Here is a 20,073-nt window from a genome sequence, read left to right as displayed (position 1 = left end):
GATTGAAGTTCACACGCCAATTAGTTCAAGGATTATAATGGGGATGGACGAAGATTCTTGCAACTTCTTTTTCCTCGAGAAAAATATCCTCCCTGGAAACGTGGCAAATCACAGAAAGTATCATCGTAATAAGTGTTCCATCTTCTTGATGTAACAAATGAAAGTCAATACGCTGATCAAAAGAAAGATTCAAAAATTTAATGTGCATTTCTATATTATCTAAGTGGGCAAAAATATTCTTATACTATTCAAGTAATAACAAGAATCATTTTTTCACTCTGTCTTTTTTATTAAGAAACTGATTGACCACGACGATAAAATCAAAGTTAACTAAAATGATTAAGAATATGGATAGAAAATGTATTCCCGGAATTTAATTTTTGTGTGTTGTTAGTCTAAAGGAAGAGAGATGGAAACAGATTCACCTTAGGGAAATACGCTGCACTTTTTTGCTGAAAGAATATGTACATAAAAAAGTTATCTCCACTCCTTATGTGGGGATAACATGACCAATGATGAAAGAAGAAACTAGGAAACAAGCTCAAGGATCGGTGAAACTAAAACTAAAAGCTCTAAAGCAGAGCCTCAAGCTACCTAAAGATTGGCTACCTTCTGAGTAAATTTTATAGAAGAACAATACAATCCACAGGATGCTGCTGCTTGACTTGACATAGAGAACCCTATTGGTGTAGCAGTTGCTCAGCTAAAATTCTATTGATGAAGGGTGACATAGCCGCTAACAATACCTTGGGACACTCCTCATGCGGCAGATGACCACATCCCGATATAGCAACCAGTCTCTGTACGTTAAATAGACACCACAGTTAATAGCCTGAGACTAATAACTTTATGCTTTTATCCTGAAGAAAGCTCATAAAATGCAGTTTCCATGAATATAAAGAGATCGAAACAACTCACAGAATTTACAAGTTTTGAAGCCATAGCTTGAACAGACTTTAAAGGTACCACTGCATCTTCAGCTCCCCCAATCACCAAAACTGGTAAACTTTCAACTGCTTTTAGCAGTGCTGCTGCCCTTTCTGGGGAGAGGACTGTCTCATATGATTGTTTTCCTATCTCATGGAGTGCTTCATCCCAACCTTCCACACATAATGGTGCCTGATTAAATAAACAAGCAGAAGCGATTAAGATTGGAATATGATATCTATGGAAAGTGTAAAGATGCTGAAAAGAAGGGACCTGAAACCATTTAGTAAGAAAAACTGTTGGCATCTTCTATGCCCAGAAGTGGTAAGTACTTCCATATTGACGATGGCAATCTATTACACATATATAAGAGAATACTGTACTGTTTAGGGAGTGTGATCTTCTAAAACTTATCCATAATGGTTTCTGTTCATCCATATCAAAAGTTGAACCCTCACAAATATTATTTTTTTTATCATATATTGTTAAGTGGAGGTTAGGAAGAAAAAGGGAAGAGGTCTATATTAAAAGGGCTATAATATCATGCATCCCAGATACACAAAATGAAGATATGAAATTTATAGACAACAGATTAGATGTTTCTTGTCAATCAAACAAAAAATTAGCACACTCAACATTTCAAGAATAAGAACACATACCTTGTATAAGCTCAAAACCTCAGTTGTCAACTTTGTTGTGTCATACCATGCTCGTCTATTAACAACTTGAGTAATTTCTGTTCGCAAAAGAGGCCGCACCAAGTGCTTTTTTCCAAGTGAAGTGCGTAATAATACTCTTGCGAAGGCAGGAACCAGTTCTCTTGACAGGCTAACACCCAATAATACAATCCCCTTGATCTTAACCTATTATAGAAGGCAAAAGTAGTAAAATCGTCAAAGCAATGAACAATTTTATAATAGATACCATAGTTCATCAGCAATTGATATTCAAAACTAAGGGTACCCAAGATTTCACACTCTTCTTCAACGAGGATATTAAATGGATAAGCATATACAAAAAAGCGGCCCTACTGACATATTTTCTCAAGACTGAATCATAATTTACCAGGTTACCAATTCATCCAGTGACAATAACACTCATGCCAATTAAAACATGTTAAAACACACACCCCGACCACTCACATTAACAAAATTTGTGGATGACTGGACTCTTTGTGCAGCCTTTAGTGCAAGTAATCCACCATCATCATGGCCAACAAGTACAACTGAAGTAAAACCCATCTCTGAACAGAAGGACAGAAGCATATCAACCTGACAAGTGAAATTTCAACTGTCAAAAAACAAAAGACAGGACATATAAAATGAAAATAATAGCCACTAAGATCATTACAAGTATTTGTCCGAATGAAGGACAAACTATAGCCCAACAGTCAGACTCTCTAATACTAATTGAAAAAGGATATGTTCACAGTCATCTGTTCTCAAAGTTAAAGGAAATTCCCCAAGTGTACTACGTATACAAGCATATAGATTACACACATATACATAAACTCCTGGAATTAGAGCCTTGACCACTCTGTTTAACATATGTGCTAAAGTTTACAGACTCGTTCTTCCGGTACTTGCAGCTTAATGGGTAATTCAGTCATCATCCCCCCACCCCTAACAATGATCGGTAATTCCGCTGTTATATATTTTCAATTCTTTACTGTCACCTCTCTTGTTTGATTTCATGCTGACAATGGTCCCTTGAAGCAAAAAATTGAAAAGTGAGCCATTACCTGAGCATCAATCGTGTAGGGATTGGGCAAATGATTCTCCTCCCAGTCTGTTCGGAAAGGCCTAGATGTCAATCCCCATCCTGGCCTGTCAAAGGCAGTGACTGCACAACCTACCTGCTGAGCTAGTACTCCCATCACATTTCTCCAAGAGAAGACCCCACCACCGAAACCATGTATCAGAACAATTCCAAACTGACCATTACCTTCCAGATCTTGAATAGGACGAGGAGAACCTGAACTATTAACTGGATCGCCATCACCAACTTCATCGAGGTTGAGACTAGGAATTTCTTCAGACAGGATGGGGGAAGTTTGAAAACCATCTAATAAAGGTGTGGAGAGACAGTTTGCAGGATATTGACTACTGTAGCTCCTCCGAATACAATAATCCACATTTGATGTAAGATTTAGTGATCTGTTTACATGGGCTGTGGAGGACAAGGAACGGCAAGGTGATCCAGGCAACCTAAGTTTGTAATGAAGAGTAAGCCCTAAGCAAGAAATAAATAAGCTGTCAACATCAGCAAGCAGTTTAGCAGGGATTTCCCCGTCATTGCGAGCTGATCCTGCAAGTTTCCTCCTCATTTCAATATCACATTTTGATGATACTTTCCCAGCGGAAGGAGTTGGAGATCGTGGTACTTTATTGTATGCAGAGAAAACAACTTTACAAGGAAGGACCTGACATTTCCAATAAATCAATTGTTACAAACTTATAGGTTCCATTAAATTGCTTCTTCAGTCAATGAGTAAATCAATAAACCAACACCAGCGATTATCTTCACATAGTTAACATTTTCTTGGACAAATCACAAGTATCACACTTAGATAAATATCTTTTAATCAGACCCCATTCAGTTGGAAAAGTTGTTAGCTTCTTTCAAAAAATATGCAAATTAGAACAGTCCAGTCGGTGTCACCGATGATTAGCATGTGTCTTTAAGAAAACTAGAAGGGGGAAAACATAACAACTTACAGCTTCGGGGTCAATTCGGTGAAACAAGAGTTTCCTCCTGGCTCGACAGCTTGTTCTATAGGCAACAACAACATGTCCAACAGCAAAGACTATAGATGATAGAAACAACACAGGCATCCCCCATGACTTGTTCAAATGAAGCTTTTGCTTTGAGATAGCAGATGAAGCTTCAGCCTCCAAGTATGAGCCAGAGAAAACACTAGCCTTTACGGAAAGAAGAACAATGGATATCATGGAACAAAATGTAGCAGTTCCGAGATATGGTCCATGTGAGAGAGCAGGTCCATCACACATAGAATAAACACCTATCATCAAAACTAATATGGATTAGTTCTGGAGGCAAAAATAACCAAGAAACACAACCAATAAAAAGTACCACTTCCCTAAGAAACAATTCCAATTTGAATCATAAACATCAAGACATTTTGAACTAATACACAAAATAGAATGAAGTCTTTTTTTATTAAATCTCCATAGAAGAAGAAGGGAATGACTGGGCGAAAATGATCTAACCTTAGAGTTGACTTCTTAGATTATCACTCAGCTAATTGTTAGTATCTCAAAAACTCAACTTTCTTCTTGGTTCCAACTTTTTCTCAACAAAGAAAGCTACTATCTGAGATAAAAACTATTAGTTGAGTGACCATGCGAGAAATTGACTCTTCTAATTTTCAGCAATATATTTCAGTATGTTGCAATTGGAGTTGCTAATTCGATTTACCAACCTAAAATACAAAGGATACTGACATACCTAAAATCCCATTCCAAAGTGGCAAAACTACAAAAGAACTGGAAAAAACTTACTAAAACGAGAAGGAGCATACTGAACTCGAATGAATGCTCAAAATTATGTAAAATGCACAGTAACTAGAAAAAATTGAATAAGGAATTTGTAAATAAGCACGTACAGGAGATGATAAGAGATCTCAGGATTGAAACGAGAGGAATATCCATCAAGGAAGTTCTGAAGTCATATCTCTGCAAATGCTCTTTAAAACTGTAACACCTTACGCACGTAAAACTAGAAATCAACACACTCGGTAGCAGAACATCCCCTATTACCACCATCACCGGCGCCGATAACATCAACAGCGATACCAACATCACCACCATGAAATATATAGTCCTCAAACATCTCCTTAACTTCTCCAACCCTCCTTTCCCCATGGAAGCCATTCGTAATTCCAAGTCAAACAATGCACATTACCAAAAAAAAAAAAAAATAACAGTTTTCCTCCTGCCTTAACAACTCATCGCATACAATTCAGGTACATTTGGCGAATATTGACAGATCGCAAGCGGAATGAAACCGGAGGTATGATACGGCGGCTCAACGGACATATGTCGCCGGCGAATAAAAAACGGTAACTATGGATTCTTATAGTCTCAGTGTGCTTAGGGTTTCAGTTGTTGAAAGCTTAAAGCGAGGAAATGCAGATTATATAACTGTTTTACTTAGCTATAACGAGCAGATATTTTTAAACAGAGAGAGAGGCGGTCGCCGGAGTTTTTGTTCTCACTCTTTCTAATTTATTTGTGTGTGTTTCCAGTTGTATTTCTCTTTTTTTTTTCCTCTTTACCACCTTTTATTTTATGGAAATTAAATAATTTAAATTTTAGTTTTTTTCATATCTTTTTGGTCCTACTTCGTTTGTATCGATTTTTTTTCTTTTCTAGCGCCGAGTGAATGATCAAGATAAAAGATTAGTAGAAAATTGGGTTATTTTTATTCCTTTTTAGTTTTTGGTATTATTATTGTTTTATTTATTTGTTTGTATATGGTTATTTGATTATGGGTTCTTCGTAAATAATTTATTTAATATTTTTAAAATAAAAATAAGATTTATATACGTAGAATTCTAATAGATTTGTTATCATACAAATCCTATTTTTAAATTTTTAAAATTGTATTAATTTTATATATAAGTTTACAGCAACATGGAAGATAAAAAAGGAACTTCCTTTTTTTTTTTCTTTTGATATTTGAAAGAATTAAGTTTGACACCAGGTTTGAAAAAAAAAAAAAAACTTTTCTTTCCAATATAAAAAAAAATAAAAGTTGAAAGTGCTGGAATTGGTTAACGATGGCCCATTTACCTGCCTGGCAGCTTTTTTTCAATTGAAAATGAGTTGCCATTATCTTTACTCGTATCTTTTCTGAATTTCAAAAACATTCTTCTTTCCCCTTAACGTCCTCCTTTTTTTAAAAAAATCTCTTCTTTCCCCACAACTTTTTAATGATTACAATTTAGTACTATACTTTGAAAAACAAAAAGTTCAAAAATTCATTAAAAAAATGAAAGGTTTGAAGACCAGGTAGTTTTATAAATCTTTGGTGACAATGATATTTGGGTATACGTCTAAGTTTTTCTAGATTTATAAGATTTGTTTATAATGATTTAATCTATAATGTGAGAGAGAAAATAATATTAGTAGTATTTTTATTTAAATTAAAAACAGAAAATAGTATAAGGTGATTTAATGTATGAAAGGACAAAAGAGTAGAAGCAATAAAATCCGTTCCTTACAACGAAATTCAGCTGGTAAAGAACAATCATCTTGTTAGGTGATGAATTTAGTAATCAAATATTGAGATAAACTACTTTTCTAATACTATGTTTAGTGATTTTTGTCTTTTATAAGTTTGAATAACGGCTTAATTAGATGCTTTAATATGTTTTTGGAAGACACTAATTATTGTTTAAGAACGATTAGTACAAGAATGTTTGTTAGTGCTTGTCATTTGCCAGGCTTGCATGGATATATAAATTACATAGACCATGAAGAGAGAGGATGGATACTAATAAAAAACAATTATCCATATCACGTGAGACAAATTCAGAATTTAAAGTTTATATTGCAAATACAATATTAATAAGGATGACAAATAAAATTTATAAATACTTAACATGTTACTTAATACATATAAAAATTAACAAATTATGCATTCATTGTGAAGGTATAATTACTCACCAGTTATGATATCAATTTTTTCAAACTTTAATTTTCTCACACTTATCTTCTCAAATATTTTGATTTCTAATTATCAAACTTAATTCTTTTATATATTTATTATTTTACACATGTATAAAAGCTTTGTAGCTCGAGTTTAAACTAAAATTTAGTATTGTGTTTTGACATTCAAATTATATATACTACTACTAAGCATTGTGTTGTCATGATGTGACGAAACACGTGTATAACAATTGTTTACAAGTGAGTAGTATTCGGCGGCAAATGAATTGAATTTCAAACGTATCCTGTTTATCTTTTGTTTTCGTATGCGAATAATTTAATTATAAACTCAAAATTTTAACTACGATAAAAATCACCGCAGTTTATATAGTAACGAGAGGCCGTTAGTTTCGCAGAAGATAGTGGGCTGTCGGGACCACAAATTTGTATAAGCAAATATACTATATTTTATGAGTCACGTCTGGATCGTGTCCCACTCTCTCTGCCACATTTCAATTTGTCCCGTAATAACACCAAAATTTCTGCACTTGTTTTGTTATTTCAGCCCACAACGTAACGGCCATATCACCTAACTTTAACTTTGCCTTTATTCTCTTTTTTTACCAATTTCCATTTTTGTTTCCTACGACATTATTATAACAAGAACAGGAAACATATTTCTAAGAAATACAATATAATATTGTTCACTTTAAATCTAGTTTATTTTTAAAAATTCAGAATATCTCATACTAATAAAAATATATCATGAGATAATTTTTATACTAGTAACTGTTTAGATAGAGTATTTATGTGTACGCCAAAAACTACAAGTCATGGGGTCTGCATAATCACTGATCACTCCTTCATATCCCTATACTTATTTCTATGAATTTAGATATCAATTGCTAAACTAAAATAACTCGAAAATGCTCTTAATTGTTGTGATATTATCTCCTACTTGTGTCAACTCACAATTCACACGGATACTATTTTTCAAACAATTGAACGTAATCTAATTAAAATTTATCCCTATATTCTATATTAGCTATTAATATGTTTTTTTTTTTGCATACTCTATATTTATAATTTATTCAAACAACAAGCTTTATAGATTTCATCCGTTCTAGTAACTCGAATCTTTTCTGTTACAAGTATTTTGATGTGTGCAATGTTTAAATTACAAATATTTCTTTCCTCGTAACAATTTAAATTTAAAATTCTAATGGTGTCGGGTGAATAACCACTTGTAAGAGGAGATTAATATCAGAGACAGATAAAGGATTTAGCTGGGACCAAATGCCAGCTGATAAATCCATTAAATGGAGAATTTGATAGCTAGGCCCTCTTTAGTCTTTGTATTGCTTCACAAAAGTGAGACCACCAACTCCACAGTAACTCTTTTCGGTTGGTTCCAATGAGAATATTTGTCTAAGTTATTTTTTATTTATTTATCTATAGCGTAATTATATATATGTATCATAGAATTAAGATAGTTTGATATAAGAGATAAAAATAAATAGTTATATGATAAGAAAATAGTGATAAAATAAAATTTTTGAATCTTGGTTGATTGCTATATTTGGGATAACTAATTATCCCAATTGATATCACATAGGGATAAGCTATCCAAGAATAACTAATTCTTAAATAAATAATCCTAAAATAACTTAATCTTAGAATACTAATTTTAAAATAACTTATTTTTAATTAAATAAATAATTTAATTGGTTGACTTATTGGACGTCCATCTGATCCCTCACATTTTTATTTCTTTCTTATTACCCCAACCCCAATTTTTTTTAAAAATATACCGATGAAATTAGCACATGATAGTTCTGGAATTTTGTGATTAAAAGATGCTTCATTACAAAAATATATACTTTTCAATGGATGGAAGTAAATTAATTTTTTATTTAATAAATTTCATATAAGGTTAAATTTGATTCTTTTTGGACAGTATGCCACCAACCACATAATAATAATAATAAAATTTAAAAAAAGGAAGAAGTTAATTGTGTGTGTAACCATCAATTTTTACTGGTTGACTTTTTAAGTGATTAATTAAATATTCTGAAGTTTGTTTCATTGCTTGGCATATTGCTGAGGCGTGAGAGTTTTGTTCAGTGTCCTGTTCCTTTCAAATTTTAAACTTTAACCTCTGATTTTTGAACTTTTTCCCAACAGTTTCTTCTTGACTGTTTCAAGGGAACATTATATTCCTCTACTCTCAACTTCTTTTCTTTCCCTTTTCGCGTTCTTCGAAATTTAAAAAAAAATATTTAAAAATTATATGAAAAGTACTATAAGTAATAAGTTTTTGCATATTAATATGATTAAAAATTACATCACAAAATGACAGTCAAATTTTTTGTAATTTAACTCTAAAAAGAATGTACCGAAGTATTAATTGTTACAATTTATTTAATCAAGATGAAAGTCATTATTTTTATTATATTTTACATTTAATATTAAATATTTTTAAAATACGATTAGCTTAGTATTATTTTCTAAAAATAAAGTGTGAGTTAAAAGATAAATGCAATTGGATAGAGTGAGTAGTAATAGCAATTAACTAAATTCTCCATTCGGCGGTGTATAATATATAACGGCTATCAATTGTATAGGGGACCTAGTCATTAGAATTCAAATGTGATAATAATAATATCATCTTGAGTTAATTTATCATAACCGTGCTTTTAAAATGATGATATTATTAAATAATAAAGCAATGTAAATTTAATGAGTCCTACCTATCACGCATGACACCTTCTTTTCATAATTTTTTGTTGTCTCGAAGATTAAAAGTAGCATATACTCCACTTTAATAGACTGTTAATAAAATTACGCGGCAAATATGCTAAGGCTATTTTTTTTTATAAAAATAATGGAAAATGTATAAATATTCTTTTAGAATATTATCGAAATTTTAAAGATACATCTTAACTAAGTTAAAGTTCTATTACGCTTTTGAATTTTATTTTTTTTAATTTTGTGCATTTTTTGTATTACATGGCACACTCTGTAACTCCTTACAATTGAGACGCGTGAGAGATATTTGGATGTCACGTATGCTAAAAAAGGTATATAAAATTAAAAAAAAAGCTCAAAAATAATAGAACACTTAGTTTAATTAAAATGTGCCACTAAGAAGATATTTATACATTTTCTCGTTAAAAAAAAAGTTAATTTGGTCAAAAAAAGCAGAGGAAACTGCCGAAAGTTCTTACAATTCAGTTGCTATTTTTTAAAAACTATTTCATTAGATCATTTCTTCCGATTATTGTACTTCTCAAAATGAATAATATTTGAAGAGAAATGAATCACGTAAAGCACAAATTTAAATTTAGTTAATTTTAATGTAAGTATGAAAAATTAGGTAAAATAAAGAATAATGGAGACAAAGTAACGAATATAATAAAATTAATAAAACATAAAATTTTATAATTATAATAAATAAAACTGTTAAATTAATACGCCATTCATAGATATCATCTATTTTCCATAATGCATATAATAATATATATCTTTAATCGGCATTGACAAAAACTGGCTAAAATTTGAAATAAAGCAAAAGGAGAGACAAGAGAAATTGTTATAAATTATAATTATATATACTCCTTTATTTATTGTAATAGATAATTAGTCTTAATTTTTTAGTTTCCAAATATCACATTTTTTTGGATATTTTACCTAAAAATAAATATTAAAATGTTTTCATTATATATAATTATTACTAGTTCATAACGAAATATCACGAAAACTTTATAAAGATTGAATCTTTTACATTAATGTACATATATAACAAAAACTCAACCACGTCAATTTTTAGTGAAAATTCTAATTTCACGATTGTTTCTACTGTTGTTCTTCTCGTGAGTGAAAATATCCTCTTGCGGATTTCACTGCCGTTTTCATTTCCACATTTGTCACTGCACCTTTAACTATCCTTCTCAATGTTTCTCTCAAAAGAATGGGAATTAAAACCAATAATTTTGATTCCTTGCAGACTTATGTACAGTCTCTTTTTTTTTGGAACTGCTTTATTATGTTAAATTTTTCTTAAAAATAAAAAAAATATATATTAACCAGGGCAAAATGACAATGAAACCTATAATACTAATTTCAAATATGTTTGGGCATAAAATGAGAATGATTGAGTTTCACTAGAGTATTATTTATGTAGATTACACATTTAATTTAAAATAGACTAGCTAGGTCCAGCGAGCAATGTTCATTATCGACTAACCTCTTTGGGTAATTTGCTGCTAATTATGATGATTAGTAAGGTATAATTCATAATTTACTAAGACTAATTTCACCTACTTACCTAGTGTTTCTCCTTTTTAGACAACTACCTAGTGTTTAGTCACGTAAATCACTGTTTTTAATTTGCCCCAACTTCCCATTCAACTCAATAGTTAATTTTTGCATTGCGTTTAAAGTTCAATTTTTTTTTAATTTAAACGTTTTACTGAATGACAAAAGTTTAGATTTTCTCAAGTTGCTATTGCTTCTTCTTTTCTCCGACCGTTGTATCTGATGTTTCAAACTATCGAAGTTTAGAATCAGAATTTTGAACTGCAAAATATCCTTGGGACCTCAGGTTTAAATAATTTCTAAATTTCGACTCCGTTTGAAGCGATGTTTTAAATAGTGGTTCCACGAACTAAGTGGAAAGTAGATTTTTTCAGATGGTTTAGTATCTGTTAAGTGGGCTGTGCATGTTTTGTTACAGATCTGGTAAAAGATTGGGCCTATTTTGTTCAAGAGACCTACTTCTTTTGGGCCTTATCGCTGTAGTTAGGGCTATAACCAAACAGGTCATTAGAAGGAATACGTTTTAAAGGAAAATTATATAAAACAAATTATTAACTCAAATTAAATGTGATAACCATAATTTTTTTTAATTCTAATCCGTAGCAAACACTGGTCATTCGCCTCTTTCCCCAAAAATCTCATTCGTTAGTCTCCCTGATCTCCCTCGCCTCTCACTTTATACAAATACAAATGTATTGTGTTCGTGTTTGTATAAAGCGAGAGAAAACTGTATATATATATATTTGTCATATACATTTATAACTATACAAATATAGGTCTTCCCCTACCAGTTCTCTTTTGTCTTTCTCACTTTATACAAAAACAAATTATACAAATTACAATGTATAATTTGTGTTGTATAAAGAGAGAGAGAGATTTTGATATACAAATGTTTTATTTCGATTCAATCTTATACAAATTCAACTTTTATGCAGATATACAAACACAATCATTGATACATATACATAGTAGTTACATATATACAATGATCTAACCGATATGTATATACAATTGTTGCGCCTTTATACAAACGAGATGCGGCCTACGATTTATATAAATATGATGCTCTAGAAAAACATAGTTTGCTATGGAGCAGAAATAACACAATTATAGCTATAGAGCGCTAATATAATTTTTATGTTTGATAAATCTAAAATTTACTCTTTATCTGGACTTAAATTTTTGCCCATTCAACGTAACAAAAGATAAAACCACCTCTAATATTTTAAAAAAGAAATCGCAAGGCACAGGTTATGCCCATAAGGCATAAGTTCATTTTAGAAGAATATACCTTAAAGAAATTCAGTTTAAAGTTCCATTTTAGAACAATATAACATAAGAAATTCAACTCACGTTTTATATTTGTTAATATAAAACATAAGTTGATATTTTTTTCTGCCTTAGGCATAAACTGTGCCCTGGGGCACAAGTTCAACAGAATGAACTTCTTAAGACAAGTTGTGGCTTGGGGTATAAGTCCAGTTTTTGAATATTATATTTAAGAAGTTTATTTATTGAACTTATGCCTTAGACATAACTTGTGGGTTGGGGCATAAAGTTAGTAGTATGAACTTGTGCTTTACATGACATAACTTGTGCCTAGCATTCTTTTATATATCAAGGGTAAGTGTGCAAATTAGATAGCATTGAAGCTCTAGAAATGTTTGCCAAGAGAATTAAGTCATAGAGGTAATTCTTGGAAAAACATGTAATCAAATTAACAAAGTCTAGACCATGTTGGGCCACACTTATATGAGCCCAACTTGGATGAAATTTGATACAAATTCTTTGCTTCAACGAGACATCTACTTTCTATTTTAACTGATATATAATTATCTAACTGATATACATATGCAAATTTACCTATTTTCCTCTCTCCTCCTCCCAATCTCGCTCGCCATTCTCCTCTCTATAACATGTAGCCATGAATCGTAATTAACAATCTATAGTTATTGAGCATAATTAAACTATTTTAGAGTGACTATACGCGAAACTTCCCCAATAAACAAAGCCAGACCATGTTGCGCCACACTAACATGAGTCCAACTTGGATGAAATTTAATACAATTCTTTGCTTCAACGAAACATGTATTTTCTATTTTAAAACTCAAAACATGAAAATAGCTTCTTAATTTTACTCCTTAGTTTTGGTACAATTTGAAGGTGAAATTTTGGATAATTATCATTGTGTGATTTATAACTCACGAATGGAATTGTTGGTTTTACCATTCACATTTATCAAGAAAAATCCCTCCATCATATTTTTTTTTAGGTGTGATTCTTCTTTAAATTTTGTATGAATACAAATACTTTGTGTATCGAAATTTTACATGAATACAAAATGTTTTGTGTATCGAACTATTCTTTTCGTGCTCAAATATATTTAAATAGAATAGAGGACCACTTTCGTTATGTGTCTTACCTACTTTTCTTATGTAAAAAGGCATCTTAATGTTCTAACTGCACAATTTAGAAAAGAGATAATAGACTTGTTGAATATGCATTTACATTAGATTACCATATTCCTTGGACTGATGACACGTTTAATGATTTCCATAATTTTCTTACTAAAATGAGTTCTAGAGTTCAAATTGCGGCCGCATGAAAAAACAAAGGGGAATATATAATTATGTAAGAAAATAAATATAATCCTTTATAATTTAAGACATAATTCCATTGCACAACATGTCCATTCTTATCTCAACATCCTACGCTTAAAAAAGGTAAAATGATCAAAGTTTCAAAAAACTCCAATCTGTATAATCTCAAAAACATAATTAGAAAAAGATTTTCTTCACCGTCCCATTGATTTTCTCCTTTTATGCATTGTTTGTTGGTGAATTACGAGATAATAATTTTGAAATAGGAAATTATTATATTATACATTTGATAAATAATGGAATTAGTTATTCCATATAATAACTTTTCTATCCTATTTCGCTAACCAAACAATGCGTTAGTATACGTGAGCCACGTTTTTGTATTTGAAAATTACTTTCTCCTTTTATTTTTTTATTGTCACAATTATTTTTTTTTTAAAAAAATGATCTAAATATTTATATATACATAATTATTTTTTGGAAGAGGAGTAGCCTCTTCACCTACTCCCTTCACCAATCCCTCAAGTGGGGCCACGACTACAATTGAAATTGACGTGTATAAAATAAAATAAAAATAAATTAGAAGTAGTTGGTGAAAGCACTTTGAATAAAAACACCCAATCACCGCAAAATTTTCATACCAACTCCCAATATATCCGTCCGCCACCTACTTCAAGCTACCGGGAAAAATGGCGTCGGAAGCTCCGGCAACAGCAGTTAACTACTGGGGCGATATGCCGGAGGAAGAGTACTATGCTTCTCAAGGAGTGCGCAACTCCAAATCTTACTTCGACACACCCAACGGCAAGCTCTTCACTCAATCATTTCTCCCACTAGACCCAAATGTGTCTCCTAAGGCCACTGTTTACATGACCCATGGATATGGCTCCGATACCGGTTGGCTATTTCAGAAGATATGCATTAGTTACGCAAGTTGGGGTTATGCTGTGTTTGCCGCGGATCTGCTCGGACACGGCCGCTCCGATGGAATCCGATGCTACGCTGGAGACTTGGAAAAGACCGCTGCTACTTCCTTGTGCTTTTTCAAAAGCGTGAGGAATAGCGATGAGTACAAGCATTTGCCGGCGTTTCTGTTCGGGGAATCTATGGGTGGGCTTGCTACATTGCTTATGTACTTACAGTCGGAGCCGGATACTTGGACCGGGTTGATCTTCTCCGCCCCGCTTTTCGTCATTCCCGAGCCTATGAAGCCTTCTAAGGTACTTTTTAGCTACTATTCTGTTTATTTGATTGTTTCTCAGTACGTTCTGTCCTGTTACACCATATTTTTGTGCTAATTTATCAGTGCGATCACTTTTATCTGCCCATACATTGATGACTTATGCTATATAGTAATCCTTCCCGGCAGTGGTGAAGGCAGGATTTTTTGTCGAGCCGATTTATAAAACCAGAGAAACAAACATGCCATAGGCTAAAAACATTCTAGCGTGAATTTAATCTACTTGGTATAGTAAGATATTTTGAACCCGTAACGGTTGAGCTAAACTTTTGGTTCGTGTAATTCTGCAATGAAGGAGAAGGAGGTTCGGTAGATCAGCAATGCTTCCTGAATTGATCATACTCTTCAAATTTTGTTGTTCGATTTTATTAAGCTCTGATGGTGGACCTTGATTTGTTACTCTCTTCGGGTCTAATTTGTTCAAACAAAACAAATTTTATGATAGAGGTTCACCGTTCACAAAGCTTAGCTAGTTAGAACTTAGGACTTAGAATCCTTGCTTCATTGGTTAGAATCCACTTCTAAGCGGATAAAGGGTCTAACGGACGCATTAATGGCAGTGAACTGAATTCTGAATTCAAGAAATGAAAGAGTATTTTAAACATGTAATCCCTGTGATTCATAAGAAATACTTACTGATTTAAGAGAGACCAATCTGTGAAAGGCCAGTAAGATCTCAAATTGACAGCTGATCTTTGTTCTGTAGTGGCTATAAGTCTGTTAATGCTAAACTTGTTCTTTATGCATTTAGTTGAACTCCTGATGAGTTATGTTGATTCTTAAGAGAAAATTCAGGTAATGACTTATTAACAGTGTAAAAATTACAGTAAGTAGTTTTTTAAGTATGAAAGGTATCAATCTTGGTGCGACGGACAAAAGAGATGGAACACTTGAACCCGCCTATAATGTGAATTGATCAAATTGTCAGTCTTAAATTATACTCATACCACGTATTAATTCATAATTTTAATGATGTATTTGGAAATCATGACTAAAGTTACTTCATTCAACTCTTTGGAAAAGAAGGGGACTAGGATTTCTGGTGAAGGAAATATCAATAATGAGAGCTTTACTTTTCAACACATAGGTACATTTATTCATGTACGGACTGCTATTTGGATTTGCCGATACATGGGCTGCCATGCCGGACAACAAGATGGTGGGCAAGGCTATCAGGGACCCTGAGAAGCTGAAAATAATTGCAAGCAATCCCAGGAGATACACCGGGAAACCAAGGGTTGGAACTATGAGGGAGATTGCCAGGCAATGTGAATATGTCCAAAACAATTTCGACAAGGTGACTGCTCCATTTTTGACAGCGCATGGTACCTCGGATGGTCTTGCATGCCCTACGGGCTCTAAATTGCTGTATGAGAAGGCAAGCAGTGAGGACAAGACCCTCAAAATTTATGATGGAATGTATCATTCTTTGATCCAAGGGGAGCCTGACGATGCTGTTGCTATTGTTTTAGCTGATATGAGGGCTTGGATTGATGAGAGGGTTGAGAGGTATGGTCCAAAAATCAATGGCTCTGCATAATACTCTTCAACTTTGAACTCTGCTTAATCCATGTATTCTTTGGTGCTTGACCACAAATTTGATAGTCGAGGGGATCACATATGGCGAACTACATCCTTAACAGAAAGCATAGTAATTTTAATTATTATTCGTCCACAATATTGTCTCAACTTGTTGATTGAATATGCTACTGTTTCAATGTCTGGTAATATATTGTAGTTTGTTGAAAATGTGATGTATCAAGTAAGAGGGTTGGCTATTGGTAGAATTCCTATTTCTGGTACTCCAAAAAGACTCAGTGCAATGTCATTGTCAGTTACCTACTTGTTAGATTTTAGAGTTCAACTAAAGGCATCGTTTGACATTTCTATAACACATGGCAACTACTATTATTTTCTGGTGGAATGGGAAACATAATAATCAATAGGTAGGTAGGTAGAAGCAACATGGGACATTATTTCTTTCTTTAAGCTATTTATTTGAATATTTTAAAATATAATAATTAAAACTCAAAACACTTTAGAGAGGGTAGATATCAAAATATTATAAAAAACATATAGTTCATCAGTGTCGACCCTACTTAACAACAATCATATCGAATATGTGATATTTTTGCATCCTTATATTACGTTGACTTGATAATATGTAAACTATTACTTATTTATTATTATTAATATGAGTTCAAACTAAGTAAGTTTATGAATTTGCATTTAAATAAATTTAAAATACACATTTAAATAATTTTGTAAGTATAATTTAAATATATTTCAATAATGTCAGACAAAACTCAGAAAAAATATCAAAGCATTATAGAAATCATAAAATTATATTACTTATAAGTATCGAACCTAATTCATTTTGTAAGAATATACAACTTCACAAAAAATATATATCTTTTATAGTTTTAGCTTATTATTTAATAATTATATTTTAATATAGTTTTAGTTATATTTAGATTTAGTGTATATTTCTTATAGTACATAAAGTGTAAATGTTTAAATTTGAAATATAGAGAGTGTATTTGAAAGTGGGTCATATTACAAAAAAAAATTAATGTATTAATTATATACATAAAAAATTTGACATTAAATTAAATAAATTATGATTTTTTTATACTTTTAAAAAAATATTTTACATTGATGAAGTTCTAATAGATACATAAAATAAATACTTTTTTTTAATTTCATTTCATATGATGAATTTAATTAATTTAAGTGCTTAAATATAATTATTTATTTTTATCATATTCTTATTTATTTTTATAAGAAGAGGCAAAAAAAAAAAAGGATCAAGAAAGGAGAAGTAAAATGACCCAAAAAAAAAAAAAGAAGAATAGAAAAAGGAATAAGGCATGAGGCCTAAAAAAATTCTCTCTCATCAAAATAATAAATGTTATTTAGAAAAACATAATAAATTGATTTTATTTTTTAAAAAAAAGGCCTATAACTATATTTTTCTCTATTTCGATCATATTTATCTGGCCATTAAGCACTTCTCCACAAAATTGTCTCCTTTAAAGAATAGGAAAATGTTGAGTATAAGGAATAGGCATGTGGAGTGCAAAGCAAGGCTATCATTGCATAGCACAAAAACAAAAAAATATTGGAGTAATGTGCTCAACAAGAAGGTCCCCACTTCCCACTCTTCAACAAAATTCATGCAATTCACAACCCTTTGAAAAATATGGTTGAATATAGAGATAAATAATTAAATTTTATTTAAACACTAATTATAAATGTGATTATGTTTTTGTACTGAATGTTATTTAGACTTTTGTGTGTATTATCAAATAACCATTAAGCAGACAGGTTAGTCACTTTAATTTAGTTATATTTATTATTCTCAATATTTTTTGAATCTTATGCATGTTTTAGTTGATGTTAATACATACAATTAAATACGAACATATATTTTTATGTAATTCATCTATTTATATAAAAGATACTAAAGCGCACACACAAAGCCTTCTCAAAAATATGAATTGGAAGTGTCTACATATTTCATAAGGTGTTTGTTTATGTGCTTAACTTTTTACCTGTGATTATCTGAATAAAATTAATTGAAAATTTTAAAAACTTGATTTATTCAACTTTCTAAAAAGTAATAGTGAAGCCTATTATCTAAGCCTTCGTACTCGATTATTTCCTTGCTTATTTACACTTAAGTAAAATTCAGGACTTCGAATTATAACATATGTAAATTTATTAATATATAGTAATTCAAACTACATAAAAATGATATGCTCGGATCTGTATTCAGTATCTGTCATTTTTCCTTGTTCTACTTTTTGTATCATCTCATCCATAAAGAACATTTTATGAGTGGTCTAAGTAATACACATTTGGTACATTTTTATCTTGATTTTTAAAAAGCATTCAGGAGTAGTATTCTCATCTTGATTTTTAAAAAGCATTCAGGAGTAGTATTCTCTGGTCCATTTAATATTGTTTGCATTGCATTCTGTATTATTTTGTTTCTTTTTCAAAATTAAATTTGATTCTCGGTCCAATTGAGACATCTTCTCAACGAATTGACCCTTGACTCAAACATTTGGTCGATTCACTTAGGGTCAATATAATTTCTCCTAAATGATCAACAATCACCTGCACCATTTCGAAAAGATTTATTCCCTTCCCTCGAGTCGGGAACAACTCATGTAATCAAATTCATTAACAGCATTGATAGTAAATCTATCTTCAAAAGTTTTAGACGATTTCGGATTCATGTGAAACTTTTTTACATATCTCACACGATTGACATTGATTACGTACGATTTAAAAAAATCCGTCCAATTAAGTCGGGGAAAATTGGGATGAGATGATTGGACGCAAAAGGAAAGTGCAAACAAAAATGGAGAAATACCTGTTGTAACATTTTGTAGTTGAAAAATGAAAGGGGGGTCACGTGTATTAGGCTCAGTTTTTTGAAAGTGTAGAGGAGGTGACGGTGATTGATTTTGATATTTCATTTTTTTTGGCTCCAATTTGCAACAATGAATGAAATCACCGGCCTTTTAACTGCTTATGAGAACCACAAATCTGGAAAAAAGAGAATATGTCACGATCAACATATGTGAATGAACTTTTGGCCCAACTTGATATCCTCTATCACCTAAAATATCTCATTCTACTTCCTGGGGTAGATATAATTATTTTTCGTAGAAAAATTACGTTATATATTCTATATTTAAAAGATATGTATTTAAAGTTAGATATTTTTATTAAAAGTTGTATTGCCCTCTAGCATAGTGGTAATGGATGATCCATTTGAATGAGCGGGTTCTGGATTCGGACTCCAAATAATACAATATTTTGACAGTCACACATCATTATTCTTAATAAAAAATTACATATATACACAACTTAATTTATTATATTTTTATAAATTTCTTACCATTTAAAAAAATCCCTAACTCGATCTTCTAATCTATGATACATTTCTCACAAAAAATAATGTCTCCTACATTCCTCAAAAGAATTTGTATTCATATCTATCAGTATCTTTAAACATCGTTGATAAAATTTCCTCCGACAACTACATGCGATACCTAATAGCAATATGTATTAGATAATTGTTTCTATTCAAATTTTGAGACCGACTAAACTCATTACAATACTTGATTTAAATTTTTATAGAAAGAAAAAGTTAATGTTACAACGTTATTTCTCGTTTCTTTTGGTTAATTTTGAAAAACTGACATCTAATTAAGAACTATTAAATTTACCTTCCACACAGGAATCAATACAATATATTAGAAAAACAGAAGATATTAGTATCAGTTTTGTGATAATATAAAAT

The 20,073-nt window shown here is 31.4% G+C and overlaps 2 protein-coding genes across 2 annotated transcripts; one reads left to right on the top strand and one right to left on the bottom strand.

Annotated features, from left to right (window-relative positions):
- Positions 1 to 426: 426 nt before the first annotated feature.
- On the bottom strand, positions 427 to 5,268 carry LOC101253985 (uncharacterized). Its single transcript, XM_004235673.5, has 7 exons — positions 4,553 to 5,268; positions 3,645 to 3,949; positions 2,669 to 3,349; positions 2,070 to 2,198; positions 1,587 to 1,790; positions 919 to 1,119; positions 427 to 800 (listed from the first exon to the last, which is right to left on the bottom strand). Exons 1-7 carry the CDS (start codon positions 4,818 to 4,820, stop codon positions 681 to 683), a joined length of 1,908 nt encoding a protein of 635 aa, XP_004235721.2. The 5' UTR covers positions 4,821 to 5,268; the 3' UTR covers positions 427 to 680.
- An 8,834-nt stretch (positions 5,269 to 14,102) lies between these two features.
- LOC101254287 (caffeoylshikimate esterase) lies at positions 14,103 to 16,505 on the top strand. The gene is made up of 2 exons (XM_004235674.5): positions 14,103 to 14,736; positions 15,844 to 16,505. The coding sequence occupies exons 1-2, from the start codon at positions 14,206 to 14,208 to the stop codon at positions 16,294 to 16,296; spliced, it is 984 nt and encodes a 327-aa protein (XP_004235722.1). The 5' UTR covers positions 14,103 to 14,205; the 3' UTR covers positions 16,297 to 16,505.
- Positions 16,506 to 20,073: the final 3,568 nt, after the last annotated feature.

This window comes from Solanum lycopersicum, chromosome 3 (assembly GCF_036512215.1).
Source record: "Solanum lycopersicum chromosome 3, SLM_r2.1".
NCBI lineage: Eukaryota > Viridiplantae > Streptophyta > Magnoliopsida > Solanales > Solanaceae > Solanum > Solanum lycopersicum.
The sequence above is the reverse complement of the archived record's forward strand: the minus strand, read 5'-3'. Positions and strand labels throughout refer to the sequence as shown.

Excerpts from the sequence above, each read along its gene's own strand:
- LOC101253985 (XM_004235673.5), bottom strand. The coding sequence starts at position 4,820 with ATGGCTTCCATGGGGAAAGGAGGGTTGGAGAAGTTAAGGAGATGTTTG. Across the intron at positions 3,350-3,644 it reads ACCGAATTGACCCCGAAGCT|GTCCTTCCTTGTAAAGTTGT; the intron begins GTAAGTTGTTAT and ends TGGAAATGTCAG. Across the intron at positions 2,199-2,668 it reads CCTACACGATTGATGCTCAG|GTTGATATGCTTCTGTCCTT; the intron begins GTAATGGCTCAC and ends TTCACTTGTCAG.
- LOC101254287 (XM_004235674.5), top strand. The coding sequence starts at position 14,206 with ATGGCGTCGGAAGCTCCGGCAACAGCAGTTAACTACTGGGGCGATATG. Across the intron at positions 14,737-15,843 it reads AGCCTATGAAGCCTTCTAAG|GTACATTTATTCATGTACGG; the intron begins GTACTTTTTAGC and ends TTCAACACATAG.